The sequence below is a fragment of the Hirundo rustica genome, chromosome 8 (assembly GCF_015227805.2).
Source record: "Hirundo rustica isolate bHirRus1 chromosome 8, bHirRus1.pri.v3, whole genome shotgun sequence".
Classification (NCBI taxonomy): Eukaryota; Metazoa; Chordata; class Aves; order Passeriformes; family Hirundinidae; genus Hirundo; species Hirundo rustica.
The window spans coordinates 18011993-18031306 of NC_053457.1; the positions used below are offsets into that span (position 1 = coordinate 18011993).

A 19314-nucleotide genomic window follows, 5' to 3' on the forward strand; every position below is an offset into this window, starting at 1 on the left:
AAGTTAAGACTCAATCCTGTGTTCTGAAACTACATGCTTTATAATGAGAAAACCTTACAAAATTCTCTGCTTGCCCTGTTTTCACGTAATTGGATAAATATATTTTGACAAGCACATAAAATTCCCCTTAGTCTTTCTCTATCAGCTGTTACAGCAGTGAGACAACTTGGCTACTTTCAGTGGCCAGACTGCCACGCTTTGATCACAAATCCAACACACACCTGGCATTAAATTAACAAGTATTCTTCAAAGAAGTCGATCCTTTAGATTTACTATATGTTGAATGAGCTTCTAAGGTACAGTCTTGATGGAGATATTGATCTCCTTTGGTAATGGTGCTCTACTAGATGATAATATTTCTTTTCAGAGAAGAATGTGGCGTTTTTTAATATATTATTTTATGAAATAATGTTTGTGACAAACTCTCACATTCTGTATTTAATCATGTATTTTTAGAATCTTTTCTTACAAAATCCTGTGTATGAACAGCTATTAGTGTTTCAGTGGAGAATGAGACATGCACAAAGTCACTGGAATGAGCCTTTGTCAACTTTATGACCAAAATATTTTTTAAGTGCTCGCAAAATAGTTCTGTTCTGAGTTTACCCTCACTATGTGCAACTGTGTAGGTGACTGACACCTATGTGTCACTCACGGAGCAGCTGCAGTCTCCGGTTTTTATTGCTGCTGGTTTTGATTGCAATTTTGGAGCTTCAAAAAAGCACCTGGCAGGAGGAGAGCATTAACATGAGTAACCTCACTTTCCTCATCCTTGGGCTGGGGCTTAGGGGTGAGAGGCTATGACATGATGGTTTATTTTTCCCAGGATGTGCCCAATTTCTCTCTGAATTATGTCCTCACAGAACATTCCCTCTTAGCTATTATTTATAGATTCAACTGATTTCAGACATTGCCCACCATATGCATTTGTGGGGTAGCCCCACCTTTTCTGTGTCAAGACTCCACATGGTAAAAAGATAATGTCAGGCTTTGTGATCTGTTGAACAGCTTTACCTGGCAAAGGGGGCATGAAGCAAGAAAGAGGTGATGGGGCTAAATGGTAATCAAGGAATATATAGCTTTACAATAGGACACAAATGAAAAAAAAACTAATATAAAAGTATCTTTCTTCTCTACATCTTAGCACAAATATACCTCCCAAGTCACATAATCAGTAGTTCCACAGCAGTATCTACCACCTGGTACATGGCCAGTCCCACACTTCAGGAGACAGAAGAGATGAATACATAGTTCACAAACATAATCTTTTATAAAAATCTTACCTCTCCTGTGTCCTGGGTTAGACAGTATCAAAGATGTACTTTCAGAAATACTATTAGAGTCACTATAATCCACAGAGAGTTGTCTGTAATCTTCTGTTGACTGACTATAGTTCATGAATATGGACCCTTTGTCTGGAAACAGAAAGGAAGTGTGGTGAATCATATACTTCGATTATAAATAATTGTATTTGCATGTTAATGTAAATAACATCCGGATCGGCTAATTTTTATATAGTCCACATCCTTCTGTCTTCCAACACTGACTCCAATTCCTTAAAGACTGAGAAAAGCTTGGTAACTTCATTCTATTACTTTCATAATCTTATTCTGACCAAAATTGGTTTTCATAGTTCTCAACTATTCCATATAAAACAAATCTTAGACATTAATTCTGTTCTACATGTTTAACTGAAAGGTTGCAAAGTGCAGATAACCTGCAAAGTTCATATGCCTTGTACTGAGGTCCAAAACCTTGAGCTACAACAACTTTCTTCTGTGTGCAGGGTGGACAATGCCCAGACAGAATCCACTACCGGAGTCAGATGCAGAAATTCCATTTAGAGGTCATCCTAATTCATTAGGATGTACATATTTTTCCTTCACACTAACTTGGTGCATTCTCTCTTGCCATTCTACAGAATCTCGGAAGCATATTTTTTAATTAAAAACAAAGGAAGAAATAGAATTCTGTCTTGCAAAGTGCAGCTCACACATTTTCAGTGTAACTGACACCCTAACTTGTTGAAGTCCTTCAGCAGGTTGAGCGACATGAATTACTGGAAAACACAGAGATCACACCAGATACATAATTCCTAGAACCAGTGTAAGGAAACTGGCAGGAATTTGTGGCTAATATGGGGTTGAAAATGGGGCCATCCCTTTTGGCAGCAGCAGAATTTCAACCTACTTCTGCAAGTGTGAATTTACAAACTCAGTTCTTGAGTAAGTGAACTGATGCAGCTTGAGGGGTAGTTTGTCTGTATGTTTCAAAAAAATTGCCTTTTCTTATAATCAATAATACCTAATAGAAATATTCTAGATATATTTAAGTCTGTGTTTGACTCTGGCTAATTTCAGAGCATATGTATGATTTGCTGAATAGGAATTGTATTGTTTATATGCCTAATGTTGAACATATCCCAAAAAATCCTGTATAGCTTGGGCCAGCTTTCCCCTTGCCCCAAAATCAGAGATCTCTGTCAAAGTGAACAGTACAGTGTAGACACTAGAAAAAGGTATAGTTACAGAATTACTCTGAGGGATAATAAATCTTGATCTTAGTCAAATGAAATTAAAAAATGGTATGTACTAGTTTATTTATATAGTGAGCCAGATTTGGCCTTGTCTTGAAATCACTCCAGCAATTCATTTATAAAATGTCTTTTGAATAGAAAATTAAACTAAAAACAACAACAACAAACAAACAAATAAAACAACAAAACCAAAAAACCAACCACAAATCTCTGCTTGAGTAATCAAATAGGAAAGATTTGATTATATATTCCTTCATGGCAGGAGGATAACCTCCTAGAATCCCACCTTCAGAAATACACCGGCATATACAAAGTACAAAAGCAGTTTTGAAAGTAGAGGAGTTTTATATGCACAGGTTTTGTACAAAGTGATTTAAGAGTCAAATCTGTGCAAGCTGTTTTGTTATCATTGCTTCACAGCCCTGAGACTACTGTCCTTTGTGGAAATAAGGAAAAGAAACCTCAATGACTTGCCTCAGAGTCTTTCCATCATGGAGTAATTTATATGTAAAGCCATAACTATCCTATCCAACACTATATGTAATCACTACAGCACGAAATTAAACTACCCTTCTGCCTTGAGAAAGACACAGAAAAGGCTGTCTGTATCCTTATTAGAGAGTTGAGATTACAAATCTTTTTTTACCTTGGTGAAAATTCATCTGGGATGACAGTGTTGAGGTGTCCGATATTTTTTCATGCAGTCTTTTCCTTATCACATGACTTCTGTTCAGCTGAGAGGCTGTGCTGTCTTCGGTGACCACCTGCTCTGTCTAGAAGGCAGTAATATCCAAAGTCAATGTCATATGATAAGTGAACTTCAGACTCTCATAGTGAAGTGATCCTTGCCCTCTGGCTGTCAGAGGCTGCTGCTTTGCTTTGTATAAACAACTTCTTTTTCTTGGATTAGCACAAAGCGGGACTGAATATGTCGGCTCTATGCTCTCATGCTAGCTAAATTTAAGATGAGACACCCTCTGTTACAGTAGCAAAGAGAGTAAGAAAGAGTGCAAGGGAAAAATTATTCTCAGAATCTTAGTGAATACTGGTTGAGAACAAAAAAATTTCTGGTGTTTTTTCTTCCATTGTCATTCAGCTTGTCCACTAAAATGGTTTTTGATATATCAAATTTTGAAAAAACTTACATGCTTTTATATTAAGACCTCATGTGGCCAGGCTTGATTGCACAGCAAATATTCAGTTCCACTCAAGGACAATGAATTATTTTCCTAACATGATGTAAATGAGCTTTCTTTGAATTTCATGAAGAAAGTCTGAAACCAGAGTGGCAATGGAGAATCTTTACTGTTGTGTAAAGTCCTTTACTTTGGCCAGTATGGAGTCTCTGTAAAGATTATGATTGCTTCAGTACTAACCAAAGAGATTAAGATACCATAAGTACAAAAGCTCGATCACTTCCCAGGAGTGTAGAAATGGTGTGTGAGAGAGCTTCATTGCTTTATTGTCTTGTACACGTGCCCAGACAATTTTCTACCTAGAAGTTCAGAACCAAATCTCACTTCCTTAATCCATACACGCATTAATTTTGGCAATCACTTACCCGTGTCCCGTGTTGCTGTGCATCTCTCTCACCATAGAAAAGGAGATGATTGGAGTATGAGAACAGTACCTACCTCACTGACACTTCCCACTGCAAACTGAACCATTTTCTTTATGTAGAGTTTTGCTGGTAAGGAAGCAGATTCATTCTGATGTGCTTCACATGCTTCCAGAATGGATTCAGGAGAAAGTCTTCTATGTGGCAGATCTTCACAGAGTGTCAGCAAGAGTGTGTGTAGTTGGTCACCCAGCTGCAGGGACTGAGTCAAAACAGAGGTACTGTTAAATGACATCTCCCAGGGGGCTGAAATCCTGTGTAAACTGAGACCAAGAATTTCTGTAAGCTTTTCACTCTGGGTGAGAAACATGCACTGAATTCCTGTAGACTTTGGGAAAATTCCAGACAATCAGCATAACAGCACTGAATGAACCTCTAGTGGGATCCAAGATAGCCTTGGAGGGAATTGACCTCAATTGAGAATGATCGTCAGCCCAATTAGGGGCTTCTTGGTGACAGTTCAGTTTGCTCCAGAGCTTCGTTAATTAGACTGTGAATCAACAATTCGTGGAAGTAAGATATGTAAGCTTTAGCTTCAAAAAGGTGAGGAGTTATATCAGCCAAAACTGTTGTCATAGAGACCAGATACTTATATTTTAAGGACATTTAGCTTATAAAGCTTTTTCTCTTAGAATGTGACAGGGAGGTTAAATCTACTAGAAGCCTGTGCTTGCCAGATTGAGAAAAAACAACCAAAAGCATCAATATAGAAATGAATCAAAATGGGCATTATGAGTCTTTGAAAGGATTCTGGATAAGCAAGAAATTTATAATTTCAGCTAGCAGAGATGCTGATAGAATTTGCTCAGAAATAAGGGCAGTCACATAGTTTTATTCTTCCATCCCATTTCTGAAAAAGCACATAAATGTGCACAGCACCACAATCATGCCAACATGATGTTTTTGTTTAAGTCCTGTCTATCTTAGAATAATAGAATCGTAGAATAGTTTAGGTTGAAAAAGGCCTTTAACATCATTGAGTGTAATCATAAACCTAACACCAGCAAGTCCACCACTAAATCATGTCCCAAAGTGCTTCAACTATACATCTTTTAAATACCTCCAGGGATGAGACTCAGCCACTTCCCTGGGTAATTCCTAATTGTCCTGGAATAAATAATCTTCACCATTAAAACCAAGGTACAATTAATCTTAGAAAGAACAATTCTAGTTTTTGAAGAAACAGAAGAAAAAAAGGAAAGATGAGCTCCAACTAAATTCCCTGATTTGTGTGAACTGGTATTTTTGGTGAAGCTTAGATCTTGACATGAGCTCTTCAATTATTTTCTAGGTCCAAAACCCTAAGCCCCTCTTAGTGATACGTCAGACTATGCCTCTCATTCTTTGAACCTACCAGAATAAAAGAAAACAAAAATGTTTATGTTACTGGCCTGGTTTGGAGGAACCTGGTAATCTGCTGACCAATAGAGGGTCATTCCTAAGGAATACACCAGCATCTGTCAAAACAGAAAGGGAAGCCCTGTGTAAAATCAATACTTAGTACAGAAAAGCCTCATACTAGACACACCATCTTTTTGTGTCTTTGGTCACAAAATGGCAGAAATCACACATGATTTCTTTAAAAAACTAGACTAAACCTATCTAAAAGTAAAATAGTGACTCTTAGCTTATGGACTAGGCTGCATGCAATTAGTGATGCCTTTTCCTGGTCTTAAAAAATTGAGAGCTAGACACAGTAAAAGGATAAGGGTTTTTTATCTTGGTATTTTAATTCTTATGGTGCACTGTTTCGGCAAGGTGGCATGCGTTGCAATGCACCCACATGATAGATCATGTATACAATTTATAGACCTTACAAATTAGCATATCTAACAAAGATGCTCCAATGGGGGCCTGGATGAATGGTGTGATATCCCCCCTGGATGGGCCAAATCTCTAGTTTACAGGATATTTTCTAGAGAAGACCTTGGTTTCCCAAGGTATAGGGTTTTCCAGCCTCCTGCTATGAGGCCTTGGGGATGTTTGGTCTCCTGGCTTAACACAATACAAGGACTATGCTAAGTTATTAGACTTAAGGAGTTACAAGTATGCATGCTAAGAATACTGAGGATACATAAAAGGTATATAAAAGAAAAGGCAAAAAATCATCTTGGCATCATTACTACTGTTCATCTTGAGGGGCTGAGCCAGGCTGCCCTCTGTTTAATGATGCCAGGTGTAGGGAAAGAAATTTGAACTCTTTTCTTAATTTTGAAGCTCTCCCATTGCTGATTAAAACTCTCCCCTACCTGTGGGACTGACTAGATATATGCAGGAAAATAATTACTGGAATAAGGCTCCCTATCCCACAGCTTTCTTTTTCTGCCTAGAGTCTAAGGGGTTATGTCAGTTATGTGGGATTCTGAAAATACTGTGTTCTGTCTGAGGGGAGTATGTGGTCTGAGTGGTATTTAGAACTTTTAGGTGCCTGAATGTTGTACCTTACTGTCTTTCCAGAGAGACTCATTTTTCAGAGAGAAGAAAAATAAATTGTTAACAAAGCTGAACATATTTCTGACTTCCTGGGACTGCTTCTACCCTCTGATTGTACAGGTACAGTCCTGCTGCTTCTGGGATTACAATTACCATATCTGCTTGAACACCATTTCATAGAAATATTCTTCCTTTCTGTGAGCCTTTGCAAATAATACATTTCTGCAGGCCTGTGGGACTGATGTTCAAAATTGATTTTGATGTTGACATGCATGCTAATCCAACGGCAAGCTGCAAGATACATGTAAATCTTTCTAACTACAGCCTAATTCAATTAGTTTTATTAGACATGGGATGTGACAGTAGGTGTCTGGCATATTGCATTAAAACCCACAAGTTTGTCTTTATGAGGTGCTGTTAAGATGCACTTTGCAATATAGCTCACCTTTGTTAGTCCAAAGTGCTGGTTTTTACTTGGGCGGTGGAGCAATTCTGGTGGGCTGAAAGGGGCAGCTTCTATCTGAGACACATTGTTTTGGAAGGACAAATTTCCTTCAGCAGACAGTAGTACTGACCATGGGCAAATCACAAAGATGGCAGGGTCTGAAAAATGTTGAAGTAGATAACGGAGATCTTAGTGTTGAATTCACTGCACTCAGAAAATCATATTTCTGGCATTTCACTTGTATAACCAAACTCATCACTGGAGATGTACCCAGAATGACTTGCCTGACTGGGGACCTTATTGGTCCTGACCCACAGACTGACATCCCAGCCTGACCCCAGACTTGCCTTGTCACTGTGGCCTTGCCTTGTGGTGATCGCTCGGCTCTCTGACCATGGTTACCTTCAGCTAGCATTCTCTTTTGCTCCTTCCACATTTTATGTAGTGTTATATGCAAATACAAGTCACACATGCTTTGAAGCTTTTCTGTTTTTAGGAAAAGCCAGCCAGCTTTTACTTCAGCCTAGTGGAGAATTCCTGGCCTTCTGTAGTGCTGGCCAGCCAATGAGTGTCATTCCTGGCTAACTTGGCAGTGCCCCAGCACACTGGGAATATGCTATAGCAAGTGGTGCCGACCATTGTGAGATCTGGCACAATTTATTGCACCATGCAAATGTGGCAGTAGTATCTTTGAAAAGAGGCTGATTCCAGAAACAGTGCAGCTGCAATTGAAAGATGTGGAGAGATATGCCTTACTCAACTGGGATGATGCTATTCAGAGGCAGGTAACCTTCCTTGTGCTCCAAGAAACTGGAGCACTGTGGATTCTGCTTCAGAATGACTCCAGCTTGGCACCACTTCCAGACCTGAGCTCTCTAAAGACTAAGTTTTAGCAGCCTTACACATAGCCTATAGTCCAGCTTGGTTGTACATACCTACTTCTTGATTTAGTTTTCATGTTCTGATACCCTAAATTGATCAGGCACAGCATAGGTAACGTAGGCCAATTATCTTTTTTTAAAATTTCTTTTTGTTTAGTCAGCAATCAGAAGAGCACAGTGTCAACTTAGTGTCTGGCACAGAGTCAGTAGATGGACCTGTGCTGAACCTCTCCAGGTGGGTATCTCTCTGCTTCACTCCTTTGCACATTCCTTGTGCTTGTATTTCCTGGGCTATTCTATCTCCTCTTATAACACCAGTTAATAGAGAACTGATGGTATAGTCGACCTGCTATAGTGTTCCAGCCCATTAAAAACTAGTTGGTGATGAATTTGCACTCCTCCCGCTATAGTAGACGTTACACATCACTTGTTTTTGTACTTCGTATTTTGATTCTACATGCTTATGAGGTAAGAACATATCTCATCCATTCTCCCCTCAAAAGGAGTACCCGTTCACATAAACAATGCTCAAAATGTTATAGGTTGCTCAGCTGTGCTTTTTTGTTGTTGCTCAGTTGTGCTCTGTGCTCTCTCAAGCTGGCCTGCTTGGCAAGCAATCATCATAATGATGTCACATTATTATCTTCAAGGATAAAAGTCTCATACTAGCTGAATGGAGAGCCATGTGGATTTGCCTGTCCTCCTCTATCAGTCCCTGAAGGACATGAGCCTAGCTGGCACTGCACTTTCTCTGGGTGCATGTTATTCAGACTTTAGGAAGGACCCTTCTGTTTGCATATAGTTGTACTTAGATTAATTACTACCAGATGTTTAATTTGAAAAAAAAAAAAACAACCAAAAAACAAAAAAGCCAAAACTGTGTGAAGACCTTCTATGTAGGTAGAGCAATCAGCATGTAATCCCAACAGCACTGAAAGATTTCTCAATTATGTTAGCAATATGCTCTTAGTGCCATTTTTTCCCTCCCCCCACCCCCACAAACAAACAAACAAACAAACAAACAAACTCAAAAGAATTAAAGTAACTCAAGAAGTAATTTCCAACAGAAAGAACTCCAAAAAAGATACCTTTCACCTCACCTTTGTGAAGATCCTCCAGAAGCTGCATTGTGGACAGGTAGAGGAGTGCCCATATTTCTTCTTCCTCCAGAGGGCTTCCTTTTGCCCACAGGACCTCGGCCAATGTCACACAGGAACTGCTCATGCCTGCTGCAGTAGATACTGGGTTTTGGACACACTAAAGTAGACTGAATTGCCAAGACAAGCCCTACTGATTATAGCTGTACCCTTCTCTCACAGTAAGAAATACTTTGTGAACTGCCCTGCTTTGTTGTTGTTGTTGTTTGTTTGTTTAGAATAGGTAGGTATTGTTTATCTCTGTGTTAATCTGAGTAAATAAAGGGGACTTAACTAAGTGACCTCCTGCAATCTTTTTGAGACCTTTTACTCATTATTTGAAACCAGTCATAAGGTTCTGTGGAGTAAATAGTTTTTACTCAGGAAGTCCTTCATAAATATGTGCTGTTCAGATTTTGTGAGTGGTTATTTGAATGACAGGTAACTGATTTTGCTGCTTAATTGGATGTTTCTGTCTATAAAAACTTGTAAGAATTTACCTAAGAAAAAAAGAAGACAATGCAAAAGATATGCCTTGTAACATGAAAAGTTTATAGAGTGCCACAGAGCAATTAAATTTCATTCACTGCTCAGCAGATTGATCAGTAAAAGCTGGTAAATTCTCTTAATGAATTCACTGATGAGAGACTTTCTTGCTCACATATCTTAGACTCAGTACTTGCAGTTTATCCCTTCCAATATACATATCAACTTGCTTTGTTTCACTAAACCAGATTAAAAGATGACTCCTTTTTTGAACTGCTGAATAGAAATTTAGTGACTCCCAGCATACTGTCCTATCTGACATGTACATAAGACCTGACCCACTGCAGAAGGATGTGGGTCCACACACACCCTGTTTTTTCTCAGTTGCAGCACAGCATCAGACTGTTTAGACCAAGGCACTCTATAATGAATCATAATTTCACGTCCTACCTACAGGAAAAGTATTTTCGTAATCCCAGCCAGCCAGAAACTGTCTTGTGACTTGAAGCATCATGGTTGCTTTTCCTTCAAATATTTTGTCAAGCTAAATATTCTCAAAGAAGGTTTGCTCTTTCCATCTAATGAATTTTATGTTTCTGTAATTTACTAATCCAGTAAGAGCTGCTCCAGGTCTACACATCAGTAAGGAAAACTGAATCCAAGCTTTTTTGAGCAGCTTTTGCTCTTACTCTCCTGTAACATCCCCACAGGGTCATTTGATGCTGTCTAAATAGGGAATAATGAAAAAAATTAGAAAGAATCCATTTACTGATTTGAGGTTTTAACATTTTCTGTAGACCGGCAACTGAGGAAACTGTAGCCTGAGATGCTATTGTCTTGTATAGGATTGTAAGCACCACTGTAAAATGAGTTCACTCACAGCCTGAGGACAGATCTTGCCTCCCTAAACTTCTTCACTGTCTGTACACAGCCCACTCACAGCCTGAGGACAGATCTTGCCCCCCTAAACTTCTTCACTGTCTGTACACAGCCCACTTACTGCCACCGTTTGCTCTCTGCCTGCAACAGAACCTGTGTGTCGTACAGCTGATTGCTTTGCCAGCTTCCCCTTCATTATGGAGTCTTCAAGGGGTCACTGCAAGAGCATTACATTGTCCTGTAGGAGAAACTTGTTGCTGATTAATAGACTGCTCAGACTTTGCTTCATGGGGTCTTGTCCTAGCTCAATAGCTTGCAAACAAGGAATCACAACATAGGAAGAGTGATCCCTTGTTGCAACTACTACAGGATTATAGACCAACCTAGTGACATTTTAAACAGAACCAGAGTCCTAATTTTAGTCTCTGTAGCTTCAAAGGGCAGTAAAGCTTCTTACAAGCCTAACCTTAATTAGAAGAGACAGACAAATCTTCTTAATCTAAGCCATCACCATTTCTCTTAATAATAAATTACTGTGATAGCATTTCACTTAACCCTGTGGTACTGGGACTAAGCAATCAATTCACATCCCCAGAGTCAGAATCTGGGTGACTTCTCCATATAGGTAATCCATCAGACTGTACTTAGTGCTGTTTTATTTGAGCCCATACTGGGGGAAGGAGCACTGCATCCTCTGTTTTAGAGAGAAGTGCTCATACCAAGTGATCTCAGTGCTGATATTTCTAACTATCTTAAGTTACTCAATAAGCAGCTATCCAAAGTGCAGGTCTTACAGCTTTATAGAACCAAAGTCAAATCAGCAGTTAGACCAGAGATGCTCAACTTTTGTAGTGAACTTTTTTTATAAGAGGAAAAGTAATGTCTGAGATCAATACTGTCAGAATTAAAGGAATTCTGTTATCAATTATGTGCAAACTTCTTGAAAAAAATACTAGATTGTATGGCCATGGAAATCATAATCTCTTTAACAAATTATTGGTTTAAATCAGTGTGGAGTTAAGCAATGTGATATTTTACAAGCAAATTGGCAACTGTTTTTTAAACACACTCAGAATGCCCTGTATCTTTACAGGACATGCTGAGTGGTTTTGACTTCTGATTTTCAAACCAACATGATGTGATATTTAACAAAAATCTACCTGCATGAATGCTTGGGGAAAAAATTGTAGCCAGGCTATACAATGTGTATATAAGAGAGTAAAAGTGATGGAAAGATACTGTTATCATTGTAGCATTGGCCATACTCATGGTCCCTCAGTTTAGTAAAACCTGTGATCCAGAACCAAACAATTCTGACCTTCAAACAACCTACAACTCATAAGACAAGGCAGAAAAATGAGGAGGCAAGAAAGAAGAATTGACAGCAACTTTGCAAAAAGGGACTTTTTTTTTTTTTTTTTTTTTCCAGTAACACTGCATATCAGGAAATTATGCTGGATCTGGTTGAGCCTGCAGGGGAAAATTAGAGCAGCAGAATGTAATCACCCACTTTGGAGTTTGGCCAGAATATAGAGGTTAATGTTTTTGTGACTGGAAAAAGTAGCAAAGAGCTTCCAGTGCCAATTCCTGTTTTGAGGTCAAAGGCTGATTTTGCTGATGTCTATGGAAGGAGATAGTACCATCTAAATTAGCCTAAAATATCCTCCCTGTTCTAATCTTCACAACACATTTATTCATTACATGACTTCTCTAAAGTCAACAGATTTTTCCCTACTCTTCTTGCATAGATATGAAAGGTTGCATTGGGGTGAGGCTAACCCATTATTTTGCCAGCAGCATCCACCTATTTATCACATTTTTTTTCTAAATAATTCAATTATGGTACATTTTGTTTTATCATATGTGCAAGTTTTCATCCATTGAAAGCTGGAGTCAATGAAAAAAATTGATTTTATCATGAAAGTAAATGAACTATATCTTTACATCTGAATTTGACACTTAGCCACAATTGTGCATTAGTAATTTCATATGCCCTGGTCACTTTATTGTATTTGGCAGTCTTATTTAGTAAAATGTAAAGGAGCAATGTGGCTTTGGTCAATCTTCATCTTTACTTTTGCTATTTTGTTTACTGTGTAAAGAAAGCAAAAGAGCTAAAAACTATTACTTTTGTAGGAAAACTGACCTTCACTTATCAAGTGCTTTAAATATCCTCAAGAGGAATGAGTCAGCTGGATTTCTAACTATATGACAGCCCTTTCCATTCCCACTTATCAGAGGGAATTTACTGGGGAATAGGTTCAGCTGTACAATAAGTTTTATGTCATGAAAGTCAATCCATTATCTGGATGATGGTGAAAAAAAGGTGAGAGGAGATCATAGGACACTCCAGGGAAGAAGATGATGAAGAAGGAGAAATCACATTTAGTTTTCAAAAATATGGAGTCAAGTTTGTTTCTGGTCTACATGTAAAGGCATGAAGCAAGAACAGATTTGTCCCATCTGGACATCCTGAAGGAAACAAGAACTTTGGCAAAATAGTTTGTGTATAAATACAACAACAGCAATTACAATAACAACAAAGGATTAATCTTGGTAGGAATCAAGCATTCTGTGAACTGGAAAGGCCTCTGTCAAATCAGAAAGGCCTTTCAATTTTTACTGCCTGGAAGCTGTTCATGCAGAGGTCTTGTCTTTCATGTGACTGAACTTCCAGTTCTGCTTCATTGCTCTGTGTGTATATATTACAAAATATCTGTCTGTAAATTTAACCAACTCTTAATTTGCTGGAAGGTGTAAACAAATGTTAATTTTGTAAGCAATTCTTTCTGGGAAGGCCTATTTATGGTCAGAACACATATGCGCATAACAACCCCTCTACTAGAGGTGACTAATTAATTTTGACAAGAGTGAGGCAGAGAGGGGCCACTTAAGTAGGTGCTCTGAAAGACCTGGGAGGTTGCTAACATTGGCCACTAACCTCACTAAAAGAGTGTAGGTGTGTACTGACAGAAAAGTGAGAGGGACTTGGAGTGTAACTTCTTCCATTTGCACCACGAAAAGTTCTCTGCTCATAACCGTCTGTGGCATAAACCCACTACACTTGAATATGTGTGGAGTTGGCTAATACTGATTTTGCTTCATTTACCTGCAATGCCTGAGCATCCATCAGTCATTTTCAAGGGCAACTTTAGAGACATGGAATTGCTTCTTGTAGTGTGGCATTAAAGGACACACTGATAAAACCACATGCAAATCTATAAAGAAATTGTCTGTAGGCATCTTTCTCTAGACACAGTATTTTCCTTAGCCTTCTATCTCTTTCATCTGTTGTACTCCAATTCCTTACCCATGTTAGCAGTCCTTTTTAGGACTCAGGTGGCACATGATAGTCTAAAAGCACCTTCTGTAAACAAATGACCAAAACCAATGGAGCTCAATCCTCAGAATAGACCAGGGCAGAACTTCTTGTATTAGTGACAACAAGATGCAGTGGGGGAAAATAAAACTTTCTGAAAGGAGGGAATCAGCCACAGGACTTCAGCAAGACTTCAAGCAATCTGCTTTCAAGACCAGGAAATACGGGAACTGGAAGTGACACTTTTCTAGGAAATTGGAGGGCTAATAGACTGATTTTAAGTACTGAAAAGGGGTCCATAGAGACAGATTAACAAGGCAGACTTGCTAATTGTGAAAAATCTTCTAAAATTAAATGTTAAAAGGAAAATACATCTTTAGTCAGCATAATTTTACTTGACTTGAGTACTGGACGGTGGGTTAATTACGTATCAAGTAATGTAATTTCTGACCATACCCAGTAAGGACCTCCACCAAGATAAAGTTAGTCTGGCTGTCCTATCTCTTGTTTTTTCTCGGTGATTTTCCCCATCAAAGATTAATAACTGGCAGTAACACGTTGCTTTGAAGTGCCTTATATTTAAGAGCAGGGATAAATTGTATCTTTACGTCTTTATGACACAAAGGTTCAGAAACTGCATCAAAAGGGGCTGAAAATTCATGGAGAAATAAATGTAAATTAAAACACATACTATCTCACTAAGGGAAGAATAATCACTGTTTAATGTCAAGTATTCTAAATATACTAAGAAAATTCTTGCAATTTATCTCAAGACTGGCTGCATAATAAACCAAATTTGGAATAAAAAATTAGGGGAATTAAAAATAGGATAAAATGGGATCAAGATATATTTTTGAAATAATCTGTGTTAATTTCAAAGTAAATTTACAGAATTTATGAACAACTTGTCCCGACTCTTTTCTGTAGTCACCAATAGAGAAGGAACGATGCATCAATCTCACTGACTCTGACTCCTCTGAGTCATGGTGGCAGGAACAGCATTTGGCATGAACCTGCATTCAGCAGGAGGTATCTCCAGGAGAATACTTAACTAGTTTCCTTTCCTTAAAGATCATATAAAGATGAATGTAGAGACAATTTTGAAATTTAAAATTATCCTAGTGTGCATATAGATTAAATGTTTGGTATAGATAATAATTTCTGAATTAAAATGGGAAGATATTACTTGCTTTTTATGAAAGATTATTCCATAGCACATATGTATTAATCTAATTCTGGGCGTCCACAGACAGTTTGGGATCAGTGAAATAATTTTGCCACACTCCAGTGTCTACACTGAAATATTCTTAAATGAACAGTTTTCACGTGGGGATCACAATTCTTTGTTGCTCAAGTCTTCATGTTTTGCTTCTTAAAAAAACCTCAAACACTAAAAAAAAACCAACCCCAAATTTGAATACTGCATTGAGATTTTGAGAGATGTTGGTCTCCAAAATATTTAGGACTAGGTAGTTAGAAGATCCTGAAGAATCAATGAAAGCAGTGACCAGACTGCAAGTGACAACTCTAAATCTTTTTTGATTTTCATCTGATTCTTAGCAACCCACAAAACTGTAACATGAAACTGTAACATGAGAGAGGAAAGAAGATGAACACATCAGCCTGTAACCGTGAGCTTTGAATAGGGCCTGATTACATCTATTATGTTGATGATTGCTCTGATTTAATACTTCAGGTTGTAACCTATTCTTGAAGAACAGTGTACATAAGAAAAATAAAAGTTATAAAAATATAGTATAGAAATAATTTACTAATAAATTACAACTATGTATATATGTTTTATAGGCAATAATGATCTAGAGCACATAAAATTGAAAATCCAAGTAAATTCATAAAATATATTTAAATATAGTTCAGACTGAATTGAGATAATTCAATTGGTTGTTCCTGTCACCACATTGTCAGTGATAATCTTAGGGGGAATACAGAAAAAAACCGTACTGAAAGTAAATGTAATATCTTAAGTATCTCAATCATAAATGTGTGCATATTTTAGAGAAATGAAAAAGGGAAAGACTTTGGGGACAGAAGGTGCCCACCTTGTGTATTTTAGATTTTCCTAAATGTCTACAGTAAACTCTGAGCCTCTTCTCTATATAATACATGTTGGGCCAAATCCAGTAACCCTTTCATTCACGATATTATGGTTTTTATCTGGATACATAAGCATAGTAACTAGATAAAAAACCTGAATATTTTCTAATTCCTTTACACCTGCTGTTGTTCTGCTATACTGTACATCTACTGTACTGTACGTTCCAGTACAACCTGCTGTTTCTCCATCAAATGACAACAAATTATAACTATATGAAAATTTTGAAAAGACTGAAAGGAGCACATTTTTTTCCAAAATTATAGTTTGAAATTAATTTCCATCTTAACCTCATTTATTCACATATATTCCATATACAAATTTTATATTCTGACTCACTGTAAACTTGTTATAATTTTGGAGGGAATACCCTATATTCCTCATGCCAGAGAGATGAATCTCATTAAATATGAAATTTAACTCTCTGAAATATGGGCTGGAAATGTGTGGGTTTGTGATTGGAATAAGCACTTAAAAGGCTGTTAAAAACCTCCGTTCAAATGAAGTGCAGGCACAGCCAAATCTGCAAACAATGACAAGTCAATAAGGGAGTTGCCTTGTTGCTAAAGCATGACCTTGCCTTAAAAAGATTATGTCCCAGAAATTAGAGCTGCAGTGAAACAACCTTCTTTATATAGTATTTTTGAACTGTCTATTGTAAATTATTTTATTTCCTTTCTAGAAATATGTACTTAAATCAATAGGAGAATTAACCAGAGTGTTGCAATTTATTCAGCACTGAAGGGGGATAAAATTTCACTGCTCCAGAGAGATGAATTTCTTTTCTAGGAAATCATAAACTTCACATGAGTTGGGCCAGTCTCTAAACAGTCTAATCTTTGAAGGAGAGATTTGAAATCTAGTTCCTGAATAGTGTAGTTATGTACCTTTCTGTAGGGAATTTCATGAGCTGGGTGGTAAGGGTGATAAAATTTTGACTTTATTGCAAGACCTATGGACATTGTTCCTTAAAGAAACAAAATGTTACTGATACCAAAAGAACATTCAGAAAAACCCAGCATCCTACAAAATCAGACTTGTAGAGTGAAATTCCTGTATCTCCTCTCCAAAAGGAACCTACCAGAGAATTTCAGAGGAAAATATTACACTGTGTGCAGTCAGTTTGCAAGTAGGTATTCTTTCAATAGAAGTGCCTGAAAACATCTCACTGGATAACTGCAATCAAAAGAAATTGCTGCTATATTCATTCTTGCTAAGTTTATATGCCCTTTCTCCTCTGCCCTGGCTGATGCCAAATGCCAAGGATCTCATAGAATATCTGTCTATGATACATAGCTACTGCCTCTAAAGTAGCTAGTGCTACTTTGCTTTTTTTCATGCACCTTTCATAAAAGCTTGTTGTGCATGAGAGTAGACCAGACTGGTGGCCCAGAACTAAATCTAATACATCTAATGCATTATCTACATTATTCTAGCACTTCAAAGATTGAAGCTTCAAAGCCATGTTGCTTCTGCTGCTGCAGTGCCAGAAATAGTAGGACAGTGGAACTCAAGCACCAGGGTAAAGTTTCTCTTTTATATTTATCGATTTATGTCCTTTTTAAGGCATTGTGTAATTCTCTGAAATGAGGCAGCCTTGTGCCAGACATAGGAACAGGGAATGAAGGGTCAAATGATGTGCTGATGCTGAAGTTAATAAGCAGCACCACAACGCAAGTAAAAGAACTTGAACAGGCTGTACATCAGCTTCTTCAGGTCCCAAAGAAAAATCTAGTCCTAGATGAAAGCTGAAGAGCTAGGATTTTAGCTTATATTGTCCAGTCTTCCCAAAGTCTCTCCATAACTTTTCACAGTTGATCCTATTTTAGCCAATGCTGCTGTGGTTTGCTTATTATTAAAGCCAGTTCTTGAGTTCTGACACTGGCACAGTTACACCTTTGCTTACAGAAGGGAGATATTCAAAGCTTCTGATTTTGATTCTGGTGCTGACTGGTTCTGCTACTTGAGAGAGACCCAGTCTCTTATTTTACCACATCATTGAAGATGGTACAGTTTCCCATCATTAATAAAACACTTTAGATGTAAATAGTTAATTATCAATATTTGTATTCCTCTGGAATCTACATCTATAAATTTCTAGATCAGTAATGATTATGAAGCCTATGCCAAAACTTCCATAAAATGAAGTTGCTTTTATTTTAGAAACTGCAAACTGTAATGCAGGGACTTGCTAAAAACATTGGAGAGCAGTAGAGAAGAAATTAGGAAAGCAGTTTCTTAATTGAGAGTCTTTAGTTACAGGTTGTAATCACTGGAAATCTTTCTGCTGTTTGGAGTTCAGCGCTCTTTCCGAAATAATAGTACTTAGTACAAATCCATGAAAAAATAATGTACTTAAACATGTTTTCCAGATTCACGTCAACTGTGTTATGCAAAGACTTATCCCTGGCATAAGAGCAGGAACAGTTTAGTGTCTTCTACTTTTTTGCCTTCAGTAGACACCAAGACTACACTAGGTACCCAGATTTTTTAACAGCGCAATTCTGTTGTAAGTGAATGTTTCTAACTCCCAAAGAAGGCAGGAGGAACTGAGCACTGACATTCTGGATGACAATCTAGCCAGCTCTGTACTACCATTTCTCATACAAACAAGCCGCCAGGAAATCAGAATTACCTAATTATTTAAGAGAAATGAAATGAGGTTTAAAGTAAAAAACCCAAACAACAATGTAAATATTAGATACTACTGTACAAAGCCAAGAAGATGAGTGATTTAATACTTATTTAATTGATAATGAGATTAAGAGAAATACGTAATAACCTACCTGTACAAGTTGGACAGATGCTGCATCCAGAATAGTCTGTAATCTTCTATATTTTTGCCCAATAATGATTGGTTAGACCATAATAGTTGTAAATATAACTTTAAAGATATTCACATCTTGACCGGACTTCTCTTTCTTGGGGTTTTTTTCTTTTTCTCTTTCTTACCTTCCGTCTTCTGTCTTTCCCCCTTTCTTCCTTTCTTTCTACTGCTTTGTTTGTATCTTGTAACTAAGCACTGTGTGCTCTGGCAAGCAAGTGGCTAAGCAAGTAAACAGTGCGGTTCCTTCTCTTACTTGCAAGCCAAACCTAGCAGCTCCTGGTTTAAAGTAGAGGGCAGTGTCATGTCTGCTAAGGCTTTTTTTTTTTTTTTTCCCCTCTGGTAGTTCACTTGCCAGGTAATGAGAGTCAGCTTTTAGGAAGTGGCTCAGTATAAATCTCTGGGTTCGTCGACTTACAGGGACTCAATTGGATTACCTGACGCACACAGGAGCATTAGATCTTAACCCATAGACTGATGTCACTTTCAGCCCCCGGCCAATCCCGGGAGCAACAGCACAACCAACGCAGAGACTGATGGTCTGAGGGGTGAGTGTGTCTTTTATGAGCAGCAAAATCCTTCAGAATCAATAAACAATGCAGATAAGATTTTGATGAGTATACCTGGCAGGAAAATAAGCCAAC

The 19314-nt window shown here is 37.8% G+C and overlaps 2 protein-coding genes across 4 annotated transcripts in view; one reads left to right on the plus strand and one right to left on the minus strand.

Annotated features, from left to right (window-relative positions):
• Positions 1–10049, minus strand: part of FRMPD2 (FERM and PDZ domain containing 2) — a 46942-nt gene extending 36893 nt beyond the window's left edge. Inside the window, exons 1-7 of the mRNA XM_040071293.1 lie at positions 9986–10049; positions 9014–9154; positions 7033–7190; positions 5546–5611; positions 4167–4356; positions 3183–3305; positions 1284–1415 (exon numbers count right to left, since the gene is read on the minus strand). Coding sequence (XP_039927227.1) covers positions 1284–1415; positions 3183–3305; positions 4167–4356; positions 5546–5611; positions 7033–7190; positions 9014–9154; positions 9986–10049 — 874 coding nt within the window. The remainder of the gene's footprint in view (positions 1–1283; positions 1416–3182; positions 3306–4166; positions 4357–5545; positions 5612–7032; positions 7191–9013; positions 9155–9985) is intronic.
• MAPK8 (mitogen-activated protein kinase 8) overlaps positions 1–19314 on the plus strand; it is a 144671-nt gene that overhangs the window by 80649 nt on the left and 44708 nt on the right. The gene's annotated exons all lie outside the window — the stretch shown is intronic.